General features: G+C 33.0%; 2 protein-coding genes across 2 annotated transcripts; both read right to left on the reverse strand.

Annotated features, from left to right (window-relative positions):
- Positions 1–1659: 1659 nt before the first annotated feature.
- On the reverse strand, positions 1660–3549 carry LOC139497765 (interferon-induced very large GTPase 1-like). The gene has a single exon (XM_071286001.1). The coding sequence runs from the start codon at positions 3547–3549 to the stop codon at positions 1660–1662; it is 1890 nt and encodes a 629-aa protein (XP_071142102.1).
- Positions 3550–11952: 8403 nt separating this feature from the next.
- LOC139497766 (interferon-induced very large GTPase 1-like) lies at positions 11953–16560 on the reverse strand. The gene has a single exon (XM_071286002.1). The coding sequence runs from the start codon at positions 16558–16560 to the stop codon at positions 11953–11955; it is 4608 nt and encodes a 1535-aa protein (XP_071142103.1).
- Between the last annotated feature and the right edge of the window lie 296 nt (positions 16561–16856).

Raw genomic sequence — 16856 nt, forward strand, 5'->3', positions numbered from 1 at the left:
TTTTATCATCGCTGGTTTTGATGACAAGAGATTTCAAGATTGTTTTTATCTTCATACAACTTCTAGAAATGGAAGTCTCGGCAAATCTTGTATATTCATTTTCTTGCCCGTTTTTAGCAAATATTTTTTTGTTAATATACTTTGTCAGCCAATTGAGGGCATATGAACTACTGTCGTCAATATATTGCATAAATTCGTCAAAATTGGGATTATTAACAAAATTTGTCATTATAGCTATCATTAGGCTATACTTTGTATTGAAAGTGTCAGGTATGATACTGTTTACAACAATGGTAGGTAATTAACGTGAAACGGTTTCGATAATAAATCGTTCTATATTTCTTAAAAAAAGTTGTGCCATCCTCACCTCTGTTGCTGGGTCTTTCACTAAGCTTATAAAATATTTTGAATATGTTTCTTTTTCAGATTGCATTTGTTTTTTTATATCATTTCTGCCATTGGTTATTCAAACAAGTAAAATCTTCCACTATAAACATTTTGATATGCACTGCTAGTTTTGCACGAAGTGCTTTTGTCAGCAAAAAAGAGCTATTGGTGTTGGAATTGTTGTTATCCAAGCTTTTCATCAAAATAAAAAACACTTTTTTGGCATAAGTATCTTTGAATTGCCGATATTCCTCATGTAACGAAGAAATATAATTATCATTTTTTTCATAATGATGTTGATTGTGAAGTGAGCACTTGTCTTATGTTCCAGCAAAACTACATCTTTTGTATGATCATCGACCGGTGACAATGCCCATGTGATATGATCATCTTGAAGCTGGTCCAATCCTACACTATCCGCCAGTGCTTTCATATGCCGATATCTATCCCGAAAAGCCTTATTTTTTTTTGTTTCTTCATATAACAGTGATTTCTCGGCTTTAAATGTATCAAATAGGATTTTGTCAATGATCTCTTCCACTCGCAACGGGTTTTTATCATTAATGAAATCGATGCCTTTTAACCAACTATTCCATATTCCATCAAAAAGTGAATACATGTCTTTTTTCTGATAACTCTTCTTCTTTACATTTAGCAACATAACTTTGAGCTTTTTCCTTTAGCTCTTTTTTATGTCTTGTCATTTTAGTAATTTGATCCAAAGAAAATTGATGACACGATTTAAGAAGCTCTATATCATTTGTTCCTTTCAGTATAAGCAGTCTTTTCAGTTCTTTAATTTCTAAAATTCTTATTTCTGTATACTGCTCCATTATATTTTTGAGTCTGTGTCTGTTTACATAATCTTTGAAGTCCTCCTCTGCCATAGACAACTTTTCTGTTAAATTGTTCCTTAGTTCTTCGGTGTTCTTTTCGCAAACAGAATCGATAATTTCCCTTTTTGTACAAGCTATACGTCTTGTTACTATGGTAGAGATGAATTCGTCAGCTTCACATTCGAGCATCCATGTCATTTTTTGATAAAAAAAGTTCCATTTCTCTGTACACTTTAATTTCAAGACTGTTTCGGAAACTAAACACAAAACCCTCTGCAAGTATTCCGCGAGAAAAATCTCCAATTCTGATGATTGTGTCTGTAAGAGAATAACTTGTTTCATGTGATTTTGCGATGTCATGTAATATGTGGTGTTTTAAAAGTGCTACCTTGTTACTATAACCTTATGCAACAGTCGCCATCGGAGGTTCTCCTTGTCATAAGTTGGGAAAATACCGCACGTCCGACTCGGGTTTTATTCCAATAACTTGATTAAATGAGAAAATGTCAGAACGATCTTCACTGAGAGCAGCATATTTGACCATTTCGTCTAATCTATGCATAAGTTTGTCTATATCGTCTTTCAATCTAACGTCTGCATCATGGGCATCCACATTTTGGTGTAAAAATACGCACCTTTGTTGCATTTTTAGATTTTTGTTTACCATCTTTAGTCTTAAGCAAGCATGGACGGCAATTTGAAGGAAATTTTCTATTTCAGAAGTATTTTCACCTTTGATGTTCAATATAGTGATATTTCCGAGACCAATTGCAAACGTAGCAAGTTCATTTTCAAAAACACGCCTAGTCTGATCCAAAGAAGCGCGGATACCTTCTGTGTCAAGAATAAGTAAATAATTGAATGGTAAGGTATCGTCTGTAACTCTGATCAACTGCATGAATACACCACGAGTACATCTTCCAGCGCTGACTGCAAAGTGGAGTCCACACATAGTATTTAGAAGAGTAGACTTTCCAGAACTTTGGATACCAAGTACAGATATAACATATACGTTTTGATCACCGATATCTTCTTTCAATTGACTTAGAACGGCTTTTACCCACTGCAGTGGCACCATACCTGTGTCTCCGTTCATGAACTCAAATGGAAAACCAAACTGTAGCATGTTGCTTACAAACTTTTGAAATATGCCAACCTCCGACCTGTATGTAGTTTTGCGTTCAATTGTGTGTTGAACCTGAATTGAAAATGCCAGACCCATTTCTCGTATAAAATGATCATAACAATGTGTGAGTGTAAAACTTAAGGTTTTCTGATTATATTTTTGATTAGATCTTAACCTTTCATCCATGAAAGTTTTCATCCAAGCTATGAAAAACCGCTTTTCGTTATTACTTTCTTTTAGTTTGGCTGTACTGAGCATGTTGCGTGTAAATTGCTGCAAGGTTTCACTTTTTTCAATCAAATCAAATTGTTGCTGCTCAATTTTATATTTCATTCTTTTCAATTCTTCTAGTTCGTCTTCTAATTTTGACCTAAATAATTTTTTCGTACAAAAGCATAATTCTTTCCATACTCTGCCTTGTAGTGGAAAAAGTGTGCGTTTGTCAGGTTGTTTGTTTATAAAATCAATAATGTCTTTAGACATTGTATAGCCTTCAATGGAAAAATGTTCATCGCCAAAGTTGATATCTGATATCACTTCTGCAAACCTTTTTGCCTTTGTATTCAATAAAGACTTTCGTATTTTTCGTTGAAAGCGCTGAGCAATGGTAAAGTCTATTTCACCTCCTACCCTGATCATGTTCTCGTTATTTAACAAAAATTGTTTCTTGAAGTCTTGAACTTTAGTTATGTCCCCAGCTTCTTCTTTTCTGCTCTCGATACCATAAATTATACACTTATCAAAAGAATGTATCTTTTTAAGGGTTTGGACAATATTTAATTTATCAAGACTGTGGATATTTATTAGAACAATGACTACATCTGAAATGGACGATACAGTTCTGATTTCTTCCTCGTAATGCAAACAGTTGCCTCTCAAGTTCAAAAACATTACCACGTCTTGGGAAACATTTGCTGAATCGCTATTAGAGGGTATAAACCATGACGCCTCAACCATTCCATTCGTTATTAATTTCTCGGTTTCGAATGACATGCAAGCTTTTTTATTAAAAAATGTAGGAGGCTTTTGATTTGATAGAATTTCGTTAATCATGTTTGATTTGGAAACAGTTTCATGTGTCGAAGGTCCAATTCTAAGGAAAGTAACTTTTTTAATATCCTGAGACAGTGCATCTTCCTCTACCCATTCTCCATCCTTTTTTCTATTAATGTCAACTTTTCGAAATGCCCACTTCGACATTATAAGTTTGTCTTCCAGAGTGCGATAAATAAATGGTACAACAAGTCGACAGAAAAAACATTTTAGATACAAGTTCTTGTTGTAGAATTAGGTCACAACATAGAAAAGTAAGAAGAAAGACATCTAACGGATGCAAAGATATGACAGTTTTGTCAGGTCTGTCAAAAGAAAAATCGTCGTGTTCATCGTCATGGCATCCATAAAGAGCGATCAAATCTGCTTCCCTTCCCTCGTAGTTAAGATTCATAAATCTTCTGAAGAACAACCAAGGGATAGATTCTAAATTCAATTCTTCATCAGTAGATTTTCCAATGATTTCATTAATCATTGGTAGTGAAATCTTTGAAGGATAAAACTCTTCCAATTTAAGTTCTTTTAACATATTTAGCATAAACTCTTTGCGTGCAGCCTGATCTGTAAAAAATATTTCACACATTTCAGATAGCATCATTGTACAAGTCTCATGAAAGATTATTTTTTTTGGTTGAAGGTATAATATATTTGTGTAATAATCAAATTAAATTATTACCCTCATATGACTTTCCTTATATAAAAATTGAAATTTACCACACTTAATTCCGACAACGCATTTCTCTGCACATCTACATTTTAGTTGGTGATACAAAATCAAAATGTATAAATGACGGACCCTTAGGATATAAAGAACCTATCGATACAAAATATATAATAATCATGCATAATCAACACCAAGACGTTGGAATTTCATAGTATGATAACTTGACGTTATGTAATAAAACTGACGACGTCACGATTTTTGATGTTTTTTTTTTTTGCAAAATGTTGAGGTTGCGTCGCTTCGACCGGGAAAACGAAGTCGGTGACCATATATATCTTTTTTACATCATCTAATTGGTAAGACAAAGAAGAAGAAAATGTTTTTTTTTTTTTAAATCTATGGAGTGATTTGTGTGATTTATACATGGAACTGAAAAATGTAGAAGAAAAACAAGGATTTTCCCTATATATTCAATGTAATTTAGTACCTTCCCGGACCATTCTAAAAATTGATTTTTCTCGAAAACGAAGTCGGTGGCATATACTTTTTTTTACATTTTTGGATGTATATTTTCAATATCTAATTGAGTTCAAAATTTAAAAAAAATCTATGGACTAGTTCATTTACTGATCCTTGACCTTAATGGGTGTTTTCATAATGGCCATGCAATATGTCCAATCTATCTGATAATAGTTAAGGGTGTCTGTAATGACATAATGCAAAGCAGAGGGACATTTCAGACATGAATTTGGGATAGATAATTACTGTGACACGTCTATATATATAGTCCCCTACTGTACTGTAAGGGGAATAAATTAACATTTATATAGTTATGATAGGGTTCATTATACAGACAACATATGTTTAACTTAATGAATGAAGTACACTTTGCAATGAATAAAAACTTGTACACAGTATACAATCGATATAAACTTCTTGATATATATTGTACAAATTTATTTAGGAAAAATAGTTGTGAAGATCTTTACATGAATTTATTTTCAAATAGTTTCTGATTATCATATTGTTGACAAAGTCTCCCGATTGTTAACCACCGACTGTGTGCTCAAGCACACCGCCATATTCACTTTCATGGAAAGTGTTGTGTCTCCAATATTTTATTGATTAGATATAAATCAGGCAATAATCAGGATTGTTCCTTTAAAACTTCTATTAACAGAGGTTTTCTGGATTTTTACGATTTATTCATCATAATTATAGATTTCTTATATATTATAAATCGCGTGACAAGATTATGGAGTGTCTTCACTTAAACAATGTTATATGGATATGGCCATTGTTATATTATAGTTCGTTTCTGTGTGTGTAACATTTTAACGTTGTGTCGTTTGTTTTCTCTTATTTTTGAGTGTGAATTCACATTACTATAAGACGTGTCACGGTAATTATCTATCCCAAATTCATGTATTTGGTTTTGATGTTATATTTGTTATTCTTATAGGATTTTGTCTAATGCTTAGTCCGTTTCTGTGTGTGTTACATTTTAATATTGTGTCGTTGTTCTCCTCTTATATTTAATGCGTTTTCATCAGTTATAGTTTGTTACCCCGATTGTGTTTTTTGTTCATGGATTTATGAGTTTTGAACAGCGGTATACTACTGTTACCTTTAATAAATAATTTGAAAATTTAGAATGAACAATGCTCTTAAATATAAATCGCTACCAGAGTCTTAGATATGTTTATATATATTCAGCAAATTCATTGATACAAACACTCCAAATCATATGGGACAAACAATAAACGACAAACAATATGAGAAACAACAAAAACCACTTCCACTCAGCCACAGGGTCCTGTCTTGGACAGTTACATAAGGAAAATGAAAAGGTTAGACATGTTGGTAAAACCTACGTTCTAACCTGGCAGAGTGCTATATTCGTACAACATAAATACAAACTATAAAAATCAGCTAAAAAGGGTTTTAGATATTATATCGATACAAAGAAGAAAACATCTAACAGTTCGAGAATAATATTGAACAATGATAACTCAATTGTACCAGTGTGTTACCGTCAAAGTCCACAATTCATCTTAATTCCACAACGCCGCTAAGGTTCACCAAATAATTCCACTTAGATCCATAACTCCGCTAATGTCCGTACTCTTTTCACTTATTTCAAAAGCTCGGCTGAAATCCACAAATAATTTCCGCTAAAGTCCACAAAATAACACCGTTTTTAATCATAAACAATCAATGTGTTTTTTTTTTTATCCCGGTAGTACATGACAACGTATGGGCTTTTGTTCTTGGTATAGTTTCTTTTTTTTTCTATTCCAGTTTGATTAATGAAAAAAACCATACAGTATCTGTTGACAATTTTGTTTTATTTATTTGATCTTTGTATTTTGATGATTAGATCAGTGAATCAAACAGGCCAATTTGATCATAATTTCTGAAAAGTTATCTATTTAAATTAAATCCGTTTGTTAATACATAATTACTGCATCCTCAAATACTGTATTTTCCTTTACAATCTATTTTTGACATAGCTAATGTACTGAGAAAAAGTTCACATGAAGACAAATAAAGGTTATTTATATAGAATAGCTTGCAAACAGAACTTGGACAAATGATTGCCTCGAAAAAATTGGCAGAACAGGATACATCATCATGACCCCATGTACCTGCATATATAAGAAGATGTAGTATGAGTCACAATGAAACCACTCTCCATCCAATACTTTTGTATTGATTATTTCTATCGTATTAACATATTTAAAAAACTACATTTAATTTATAATTATCATAACAAGCCTGTTAAAACTGATTTTTTTTCCTTTTTAGTGTTTATAATTGAATTTATTAAAAAAAGTGAAAGAAAGTTTTTACTTCAAGCATTTCATTTGATTAGCAATTCAATGATCAATGAACATGAGAAAAATCTTTTCAGACAAACATGGAGGTCGTATAAATAAATGTATTCTTTGCATCAAATTTTAGTCAATTTTTTGTTTAAAGTATCTCGAAAGCAATCTTAATCCATAAATAAAATCTTTGACCAATGAATCACTAAAGTAGGTATAATAATAACTCTTTATTCCGAAAGCAATACAGCTTATAGGATACATACACAATTGTACACCAATATAATAATTCAACAAGAGATATATAATGTATATAAATATAAGGTGTGCATGAAAGAACATATATTACATAATACATAATACATAATACGCAATACGAGCGGAGAATGATATAATACTTAAATAATGTGAGTACAAAAATATGATTTACTACAATCAAATTCTAAGTTTTTCTGCAGATTTAAGAAATATACCTAAGTTATTCAATTCTTTAATATTTCTGACAGATAACAACTGGATAAGTTTGTATGTAGAAGGATTTCTCCAATAATACTTTTTTATATACTTTTCTCGAATTTGACTATATCTTTTACATTCAAGTATAAAATGATATTCATCTTCAATAGAGCTAGTATTACAATTTGTACATAGTTTATTATAGTACGGCGGCTTTGTGACCAATTGTGCACATCCTGCTTCAAGCATGAAATTTAGCATAGACCTTTCTCAACCATTACTCTTTTAGTTCAGATAGGGAGGCATTTACAAAAATGTCACATTTCCGTGAAAATCCAAAATGGCTGACTTCATACTTAATTCAGCCCAATATCAAAGGCTAGTATGTGAAAAGATGTTTCTATCATGCTACTATCATAATATTTGGTAAAACCTTTTTTCTACTTTTAGATATATAATGTAGATTATATGTCTTGAAAAACCTTACTTCCGGTTAAACCTAATATGGCGTACATTGTACTAAAATAAGCTTATTTTTAAGGGAGGTAATATCCAAAATGGCGGATATAGAAATATCAATTTCTTATCTATATATTCAACTTTTTTCAAAATGTAAAGACAATTTTGTTTTTTGTGCTGGTTGTAAATGTTTAAAAACATAGTTGACACTTCCGGTAAAAAAAGAACAATCTGGCGTCAATTTCTTCGATGTAGAGTTTTGGATAGATTGATTAAAACAAAATAAATTTACTAAAGTACACAAATATTTTTAACACTACTACTACTATTCGGCCAAAAATACATGTTTATTTACGATTACCACTACATATACACAAGGCAGACTACTGTAGACCCGATTTTTCACATAACAACGATCGACCGCATTTTCCTTTCTAACATCCACATGCACAAGCTTCTGACAAAATGATGAGGCATCAGAAAGAGTTTTTATTAAAGGGATCCTCTGTCCTTTCGCCATCCATTAGCGCCTGTATTGGGTAGCATAGGAGCAAATTCCAAGCTCGTCCCCTTTAACACCTGCCTTAGTATATTGCACGTTTTACGTGCTAGAAAAGACTAGACCAAATTGAGGAAATAGCCTCAATTAGCCTTCCCTTTTGCGCTAATGTTTATTTTCATGCTTCGTTAACCATGTTAACCCCATCTGTTAAGTTTGTGCGATCTTACAGTTAAACCCCGGTGATATCGATTCTTTATGTTAACGTCACATCTTCAAATGCCATCAACGTCTCTCACGCAGTCTTTTTTCTTTTCAAGCAAAGAGAGAACTGTATCACAACCGGTAAAGGCATGGATCACAATAAGTGTGTGTGATCACTCATTGCCTAGTGCATTTAAATGGTCATTGATAGATATTAGTATCCTGATCATTTGTTGCTACAACTACCATATGCATTCGAGAACTCATCCACTCGTGGTACAGTTTTAAAGTATTGTATTGAGGTAAGGACATAATACCCAATCAGCATACTCGTTAGGTCGTAAATACATGTTTATTCACAATCGGAGCTGATTTTCCACATTTACAAAGACTGGTATTGTTTCTTACATCCATAATGTACAAGCACCTAATAAGATGAAGAGGTTTCATTAAGAGTTGTCCAAAAGGGTTCCCATGGATCATATTTGTTCCTTCGCCATTCATAAGCGTCTGGACTAGTTAGCATAGGAACCAATTTCAAGCTTGTTACCCATTCATACCCACCATGGTAAATTGTTCGCTTTACATGCTGAAAAACACCAGACCGAGTCGTGGGAATAGCCTCAATTAGTCTTTCCTCTTCCGAAATCGCATGTATTCTTGCTTTGTGCTTAAGTCACATCTTCAAACGCCACCCATGTCACCAACGCAGTTCCTTTTCCATCAAACATGTTATCTCTCAATGCCCAGTGCATTTCAAAGGTCATGTATAGATATATATCTTAAGTTTTTCCTACTTCCAAATGCAAACCAAAGTTTGTCTGCCGCTTCGTACCGGAATAGCGAAACAGCAATGACATCAGTATCGACGGTTTGAGTCATGACTCCGTTAAGTCTGAGTTTTACTGCATCAGACACATCCATCTTGATTCTAGTGTAAGTCTCTTCGTGTAAACATGGTGCAAACTTGAAGCATCATCAAATGGTGGATAACACTGAACATCCTGAACATTTCTTGCTACAACTATCTTTTCCTCAAAATTGTATTGAGCAAGCTGCTGTGAATGATAACTAAAAAGTTCTTTCTTATTGTCGTCATCTCTCAGAAAACTTTGTTAATTTTGAGGAATTTCTTTTGACCCTGAATACGTCTGTGTATTCCCTTTCCCCAAAATGTAGCTCTTGCCTCTTGTAGAAGCCTTCAAACTACCAGTATTGTCTATGTCCGAGATGACATCCACTATTGTTACAGTTTCAATGTCTTTCCTAACAAGTATGCTGATTGGGTATTATGTCCTTACCTTAATAAAATTCCTTAAAACTGTAACAAGAGAGGATGAAATCTTTGATGAGTATGGTAGTTGTAGCAACAAAGGCTCAGGATGTTCAGTGTTATCCACCACGTGAGGTATTTCAAGTTAGCACCATGGCAAAACACTTTGAATTAATATCTTTCAATGGCCTTTCAAAATTTACTAGGCAATTAGTGATCAAACATACTAATTGTGATCAATGCCTTTACCGGTTGTGATATGGTTCTCTCTCTGTTTGAAAAGAAAAAAGACTGCGTGGGAGACATTGATTGCATTTGAAGATATGACCTTAAAAAAAAGAATGATTTTGAATTCTGTGATTGTCGATAATGCCTGTGATTATACATTTAATGCACTAAAAATTTGATTCTATTTAGCCTATCATTTGAACTCATTTTATTAAATGCATCACTTGGCTTCCACTTTGTCAAGAACAGGACTACTGACCTAGCTATGGGAATAACCAACGTTCACATAACACTGTCTGTGGTGTAACTCTCACACAACATTAAGCGCTAACTTTGATACATCTACTGTCGTATAGTTTTCAATCAGACCTTGATAATTTATTTTAATTTTAATGTTCACAACACATATTGATGAACCATTCTTAACTGTACTTGTGTTTCTGTTGTCTCATCAAAGAGGGACGAAAGATACCAGATGGACAGTCATACTCATAGATAGTACAGAACACAAAACATGGACAACGAAAGACTAAGCAACACAAACCCCTCCAAAAATTTGGTGTGATCTCAAGTTTTCCGGAAGGGTATGCAGATCCTGCTCAACATGTGGCAGCCGTCGTGTTGTGTCTATATTAAGATCCGGTAAATAGTCTAATTAAGTAAGTCACATTCATGAAATCTACAAGAACAGGGATTTTGTCCCTATTAGATCTATTTTTTGTTTGTAAATAGTCCCAGTTTTCAAAAATAACAATATCATCAGTAGTTTCCACTTTGAACAAAGAATCACGTATCGAAATAACCGATAATCCAAAAATAATATTAGCAAACATCAATCGTCAAACTTGAAAGTAATTCGGTAGACTGTCAATGAAAATCGGTTTCACAGTTGACCTTGAACATGTTTTAATTATAAAACCATAATCCCGTCTATGTTTAAAGAATAAGACTTATCACCAATTGAGATCGATCACAAAATTAGTACTTGCTATTATCACGATCAACACTTCAGCTGTGAATCTGTATCTGCTTAACCTGCAGAAGCCTCTAAAATCACTTGCATCCTTTTCTTAAGTCCTTAACTTCGTGTTATGATTTGTAAACTGTTTTGGGAATTTTTGTGTTTTTTTCCTTTTTTTGAATTATGATTTCTCTTTTGGTATTCCATTATTTTGTAAGCTAATGGACATATAGCTGCTGATGTTCATGGATAGTTTTCGAGAAAATCGACAAAAACATTGAAACTGGTATAAAATCGTTTTCAAACCTATAAAGCATTTTTCGTAGAGCTTTTGTTGCTGTTCCTTTCAACATCGTTTTTAGGTATTACGAGGATATTAATACAAATCAACAATTTTATTGATAACTGTGTTAGGGAGTATCTGAAAATTTTGAACGGAATGAAACATAGTTATATGTAAATATATACTGCGACAGATTTTTCTCTCCATTTTGCCATTAATAGGTCAAGATGGTACAATATAAATGGGACGTAAATCTGATACAATTACTCTCACATACAATCAAAGCCGGGAGTCCCTTGCCTGTTTTCATATCTGTGTTTTGCATTTATAAGTTAATTTTGTTTGTTAAACAAACATAAACCTTAGGTATTAAATTAACAGATGTGTGGAAAGGTCGAAAATGAAAGAAAACGGGTTCGTCATTAACAGTTTTCTGTCAATTTAATTCCGATTACTAGTTTGTTAATGTTAATTCAAGTGAAATTTTGAACATTTTATTTCAAATATCAAATTGATTCAGAATCAGTTGTATATTTACAGGCACAAGTTCTACCAGTTTATGATTAAAGGACTTTAACTTTTTAAAGGACTATTTTGTTGTCTTTATAACGTTTTTCTTGTTAAATCAATGACTATAGGTTGTACAATTATGTCATAACAACATCCAGCGTATCTTTGGTATTGCACGTGGAATATTAGGTAAGAGAATCAATTGCATCCTGGAAAGAGAGCTCCTCTGAATTATTTTCTGACGGCATATAGCGATATGCCTCGCACAACTCTTTTTGGAATTTTGACATGAACCAACGCCAGTATTTTGGTGGTTGACAGACAGGTATTGTTTCAATAGTCCATTCAGGTATCAGTGTTTTATATTTACTGTACGGCAATTTACATTTTCCTTCGCATTTCCCGGGGCACTTATGTTTACTATCAAAAATGGCATCACAAAGGAATGTTTCACTTGAGGAAACTAAACAATTGCAAGGCATCGTTGCCATCATCTTAGTGGATTTCCTCCGTATACCCCATAAAGCTGGAGGTCTGTGCTCAATGCATGCATGAGTTTCCCCTCTGTGTTGATAGTTCTTCTTACAACTTTCTTTACAAAAAGGGCATTCAGCTCTGCATCCCCATAACTGTTTGAACACTTTTTGGTAAGGAGATTTTGCCCACTTTACATTTTCTGCAGTTTGATTTTTGAATTGATCTTTTATAGTTTCCCTTAATTGTTTAAGCTCGCCGATTATAAGTTTCTTGTAATTATAAATATCTACGATTTCATCTTCAATATCTGTTAGAAATATACCATTTGGGACCATGAAAGTGGTATTAAACTTCTGCTCAAATAATTTATACCATAAACATATTTTCTGCTTATTACTACAACAGTTTTCGTTGAAATATTTTGTAGCATGGTCAATGCTTTCCTCAATTTTTTCAAAGATTATAGTGATGTGCTTCTCTGCAATTTTTGTGTATTCATTGTCGTGGCCTTTGGTGATGAACATTTTTACATTAATTAACTCTGTTAGATAATCGAGCGCATATAAATAACTGTCGTCAAGAAATTGCCTATATTCATCAAAGTCAGATTTGTGTACCAGGTATGTCATTATTCCTATCATTAGGTTATGCTTTGTATTATAAATGCCAGGAATTATACTTTTAACCACATCTGCAGGTATGTTTTGTTGAACGGTTTCCGTGATAAATTTCTGCATCTTTTTTACAAACAAATTTGCCATTCTCATTTCTATTGTTTTGTCTTTCACCATGCCTAAAAAGTCTCCTAAATATGTTTGTCTTTCAGACTCCGTTTGTTTTTTCAAATCATTTTTCTCCATCCATTCTTTATTTAAATCAGTAAAAACTTTCCCTATGTACATTCTTATATGCACTGCCAGTTTTGCACGAAGTTTTGTTGTCAGTGAAAAAGAGTTACTGGTGTTTGAATTATTTGCGTATAGGTCTTCAATCAAAAATCTAAATACTATTGTAGCATACGACTCTTTGAATGGAAGATATTCCTTTTGTAATGAAGAAATATAAGTATCAATTTTTTTCATTATTATGTTGATTGTTTTGAAAGCATTGAGCTTAAGTTTTAACAAAACTGCATCTTTTGACTGATCAACATCTATTGGGAATGGCGATGTGATATGATCATCATGAAGCTGATTCAATGGAATACTATTTACAAGTGTTTTCATTGTGCGATATTCATCTAAGTTATATTTTTTTATTTCGTCTTGTAACCACGGAGTTTCTAAATGAAACATTTCAAACATTTTTTTTTGAACGATCTTGTCAACTGACAACATGTTTTCATCTTTGATGGAATAGATACCGTCCAACCATTTAACCCACATTTCGTTAAAATGATAAATCGTGTCTTTTTCTGATAACTCATTTGTTTTACATTTCGCAACCAGATCTTGAGCTTTTTCTTTTAGTTCTCTCATATGTTTTTTCATTTTAGATATTTGATCTAAGGAGGACTGGTGCCGTTTTTTCAGACGTTGTATTTTATTTTGTCCTTTCGTTATAAGTAGTTCTCTCAGTTCATTAAGTTGTAATGTTTTGCATCCTTTATACTGCTTCATTATATCTCTAAATCTGTTTGTCTCTATAAAATTCAGGAACTCCTCTTTTCTCAAAGTAAAATGGTTTTCTAACGTTTTCTTTAATTTTTCGCAAGACATTACACAAACACACTCAAGTTTTTCCTCTGTACATTGAGCAATTTTATCACTTGTCTTAGAGATCAATTCGTCAGTTATCAATTCGAGTTCCCATGTATGAATTTGAAATTCTGAATCCATTTCTCTGTAAACTCTGATTTCAAGACTGTTCTGGAAACTGAACAAAAAATTATCTGTAAGTATTCCTTTACAAAAATCTTCAATTCTTGTATATGTTTCATTTACAGAATAGCTTGTTCCATGTTGTTTTGCAATGCTATGTAGTATGTGTCGTTTTAAACTTAAAACCTTTGTACTGTAACCTGGTGTAACAGTCGCCATTGGAGGTTCTCCTTGCCATAAGTCGGGAAAATACCATACGTCCTTATCAGCATTTATTCCAATAACTTGTTTAAATGAGAATATATCAGAACGATCTAGACTTGTAGCAGCTTCTTTGACCACTGTGTCTAATGTATGTATAAGTTTGTCTCTTTCTTCTTGCAATCTGTCGAATGCATCATGGGCACTCACATTTTGATGTACAAATACGCACCGTTGTTCTAGTTTTATATTATTGTTTGCCATTTTCAGTCTTAAACAAGCATGGACGGCAATTTGAAGGAAGTTAATTATTTGGGATGTATTTTCACCTTTAATGTTCAATATAGTAATATTTCCAAGACCAATTGCAAACGTGGCAAGTTCATTTTCGAATTTACGCCGGTCTGTCGTGTCATTCTGAATCCCTTCTGTGTCAAGAATAAGTAAATAATTGAATGGTAAGGTACGGTCTTCAACTTTAATAAGCTGCATAAATACACCACGAGTACATTTCCCGGCGCTTACTGCAAAGTGCAGTCCAAACATGGTATTAAGAAGTGTAGACTTTCCAGAACTTTGTATACCAAGTACAGATATAACATATACCGTTGTATCACCAATGTCTTCTTTAAGATGACTAAAAACGGCTTTTACCCATTGCAATGGCACCATACCAGTGTCTCCGTCCATCAATTCAAATGGAAAACCAAACTGTAGCATGCTGCTAACAAACGATGGAAATATTCTAGCATCCCATTTATAGATGTTTTCTCGTGGAAATGTGTCGACAATTGAAAACGCCTGACCCATTTCTCGTATGAAATGTTCATAGCAAGGTGCTAATTTGAACTGTTTCTGTTTATATTTGTTAACGGTTCTTAACCTTTCCTCCATTAGTGATTTTATCCATGCAATGAAAAAAAGAGTTTCGTTAGTATTTCTATTATCATAACCTTGACTGAGCCTGTTGCGTGCAAAATGTTGCAAGGTCCTACTTTTCTTAATCCAATTAAACTGTTCCTGTAGAATTTTTTTTTGAAGTTTTCTCCATATATCTTCATCTTCTTTCGACTTTGATCTAAATAATTCTTTCGTGCATTCGCATAATTTTTTCCATGTTGTATCTTGTAGTGGGAAAAACGGGCATTCGTAGTTTCCAGATTGTTTGTCTATAATATCTACTATATCCTTAGCCATTCTATAACCATCAACGGAAAAACTGTCATCTACAAACTTGATATTTGATATCACTTCTGAAAATTGTTTTGCATTGTTTTTTGATAGAAAATCTAAAATATATCGTTTAAACCTTTTAACAAGTGCTAGATCAATTCCACCAGCTACTTCGATACATTTTGTGCTTACGTCATTTTCTTTTATTTTTTCCTTGAAGCAGTTAAATTTAGCTTTGCTTCCATGTTCTCCCTTTTTGCAATCTATACCATAAATCATCAATTTACCAAAAGAATGCATCTTTTCAAGATGTAGGACAATATTGGATTTAGTTAAAATGTTGGCATCTATGTGAACAACTATAACATCTGAAATAGAAAACACCAATCTGACTTCTTCGTCGTGTTCCAAACTGTTGCCCCTCAAATTCAAAAACATAACCACGTCTTGGAATGTAATTGGTGAATTGTCGTATGAACGGTTAGAAGGAACAAACCATGACGCCTCCACCATTCCATTTGTTATTAGTTTCTCGGTTTCGTACGATACACAAGTTTTTCTATTAAAAAATGTAGACATTGGTGGAAACGATATTAATTCGTTAATCATATTTGATTTGGAAACTGTGTCATGTGTCTGTGGTCCGACTCTAATGAAAGAAACTATTTTAACAAGCTCCGACAGAGCATCATTCTCTACCCATTCTTCGCCCCTTTTTCTACTTATGACAATTTTCCGAAAAGCCCATTTTGACATGTTTAGTTTGTCTTCCAAATTGCGATAAATAAATGGTACAGCAAGTCGACAGAAAAACATTTTGGATAACAGTTCTTGTTGTAGAATAGGATCGCAACATAAATAAGTTAGAAGAAAGACATCTAACGGATGTAGGTGAATGTTATTTTTTTCAGACCTTTCGTCTTCATCTTCATCATAATCATAAAGAGCATTTAAATCTTCGTCTCTTCCCTTGTAGTTAAGGTTCATGAATTTTCTGAGTAACAACCAAGGGATAGACTTTTCAGTCACTTTTTCATCAGTAGAATTTTGAATGATTTCATTTATCATTAGTAGAGAAATTTTTGAAGGATGAAACTCTTCCAATTTAAGATCTTTCAGCATATCTATCATACATTCTTTGCGTGATACATTAGAATGGGTTTCCGTTGAAATATCATCATGCGAACGTACTTCTTTTTCTGTAAAAAATATTGCAACAAATCTGATGACAGTTCACATTAAGTGATAGTGTTTGGGATATTGCAAACAAATATTATTGTTTCTAAAAAAGAATATTTTTTTCAAGAGAAGAAGAAATAATCTACGTTTGACCCACTGAGAGGCCCAGCTTTAAATGATTTCGACAACAATGGTAATTTTATTCAGATTTATGGCATAAACAGATATTTAATATATTC

This window comes from Mytilus edulis, chromosome 12, assembly GCF_963676685.1.
Source record: "Mytilus edulis chromosome 12, xbMytEdul2.2, whole genome shotgun sequence".
Lineage (NCBI taxonomy): Eukaryota > Metazoa > Mollusca > Bivalvia > Mytilida > Mytilidae > Mytilus > Mytilus edulis.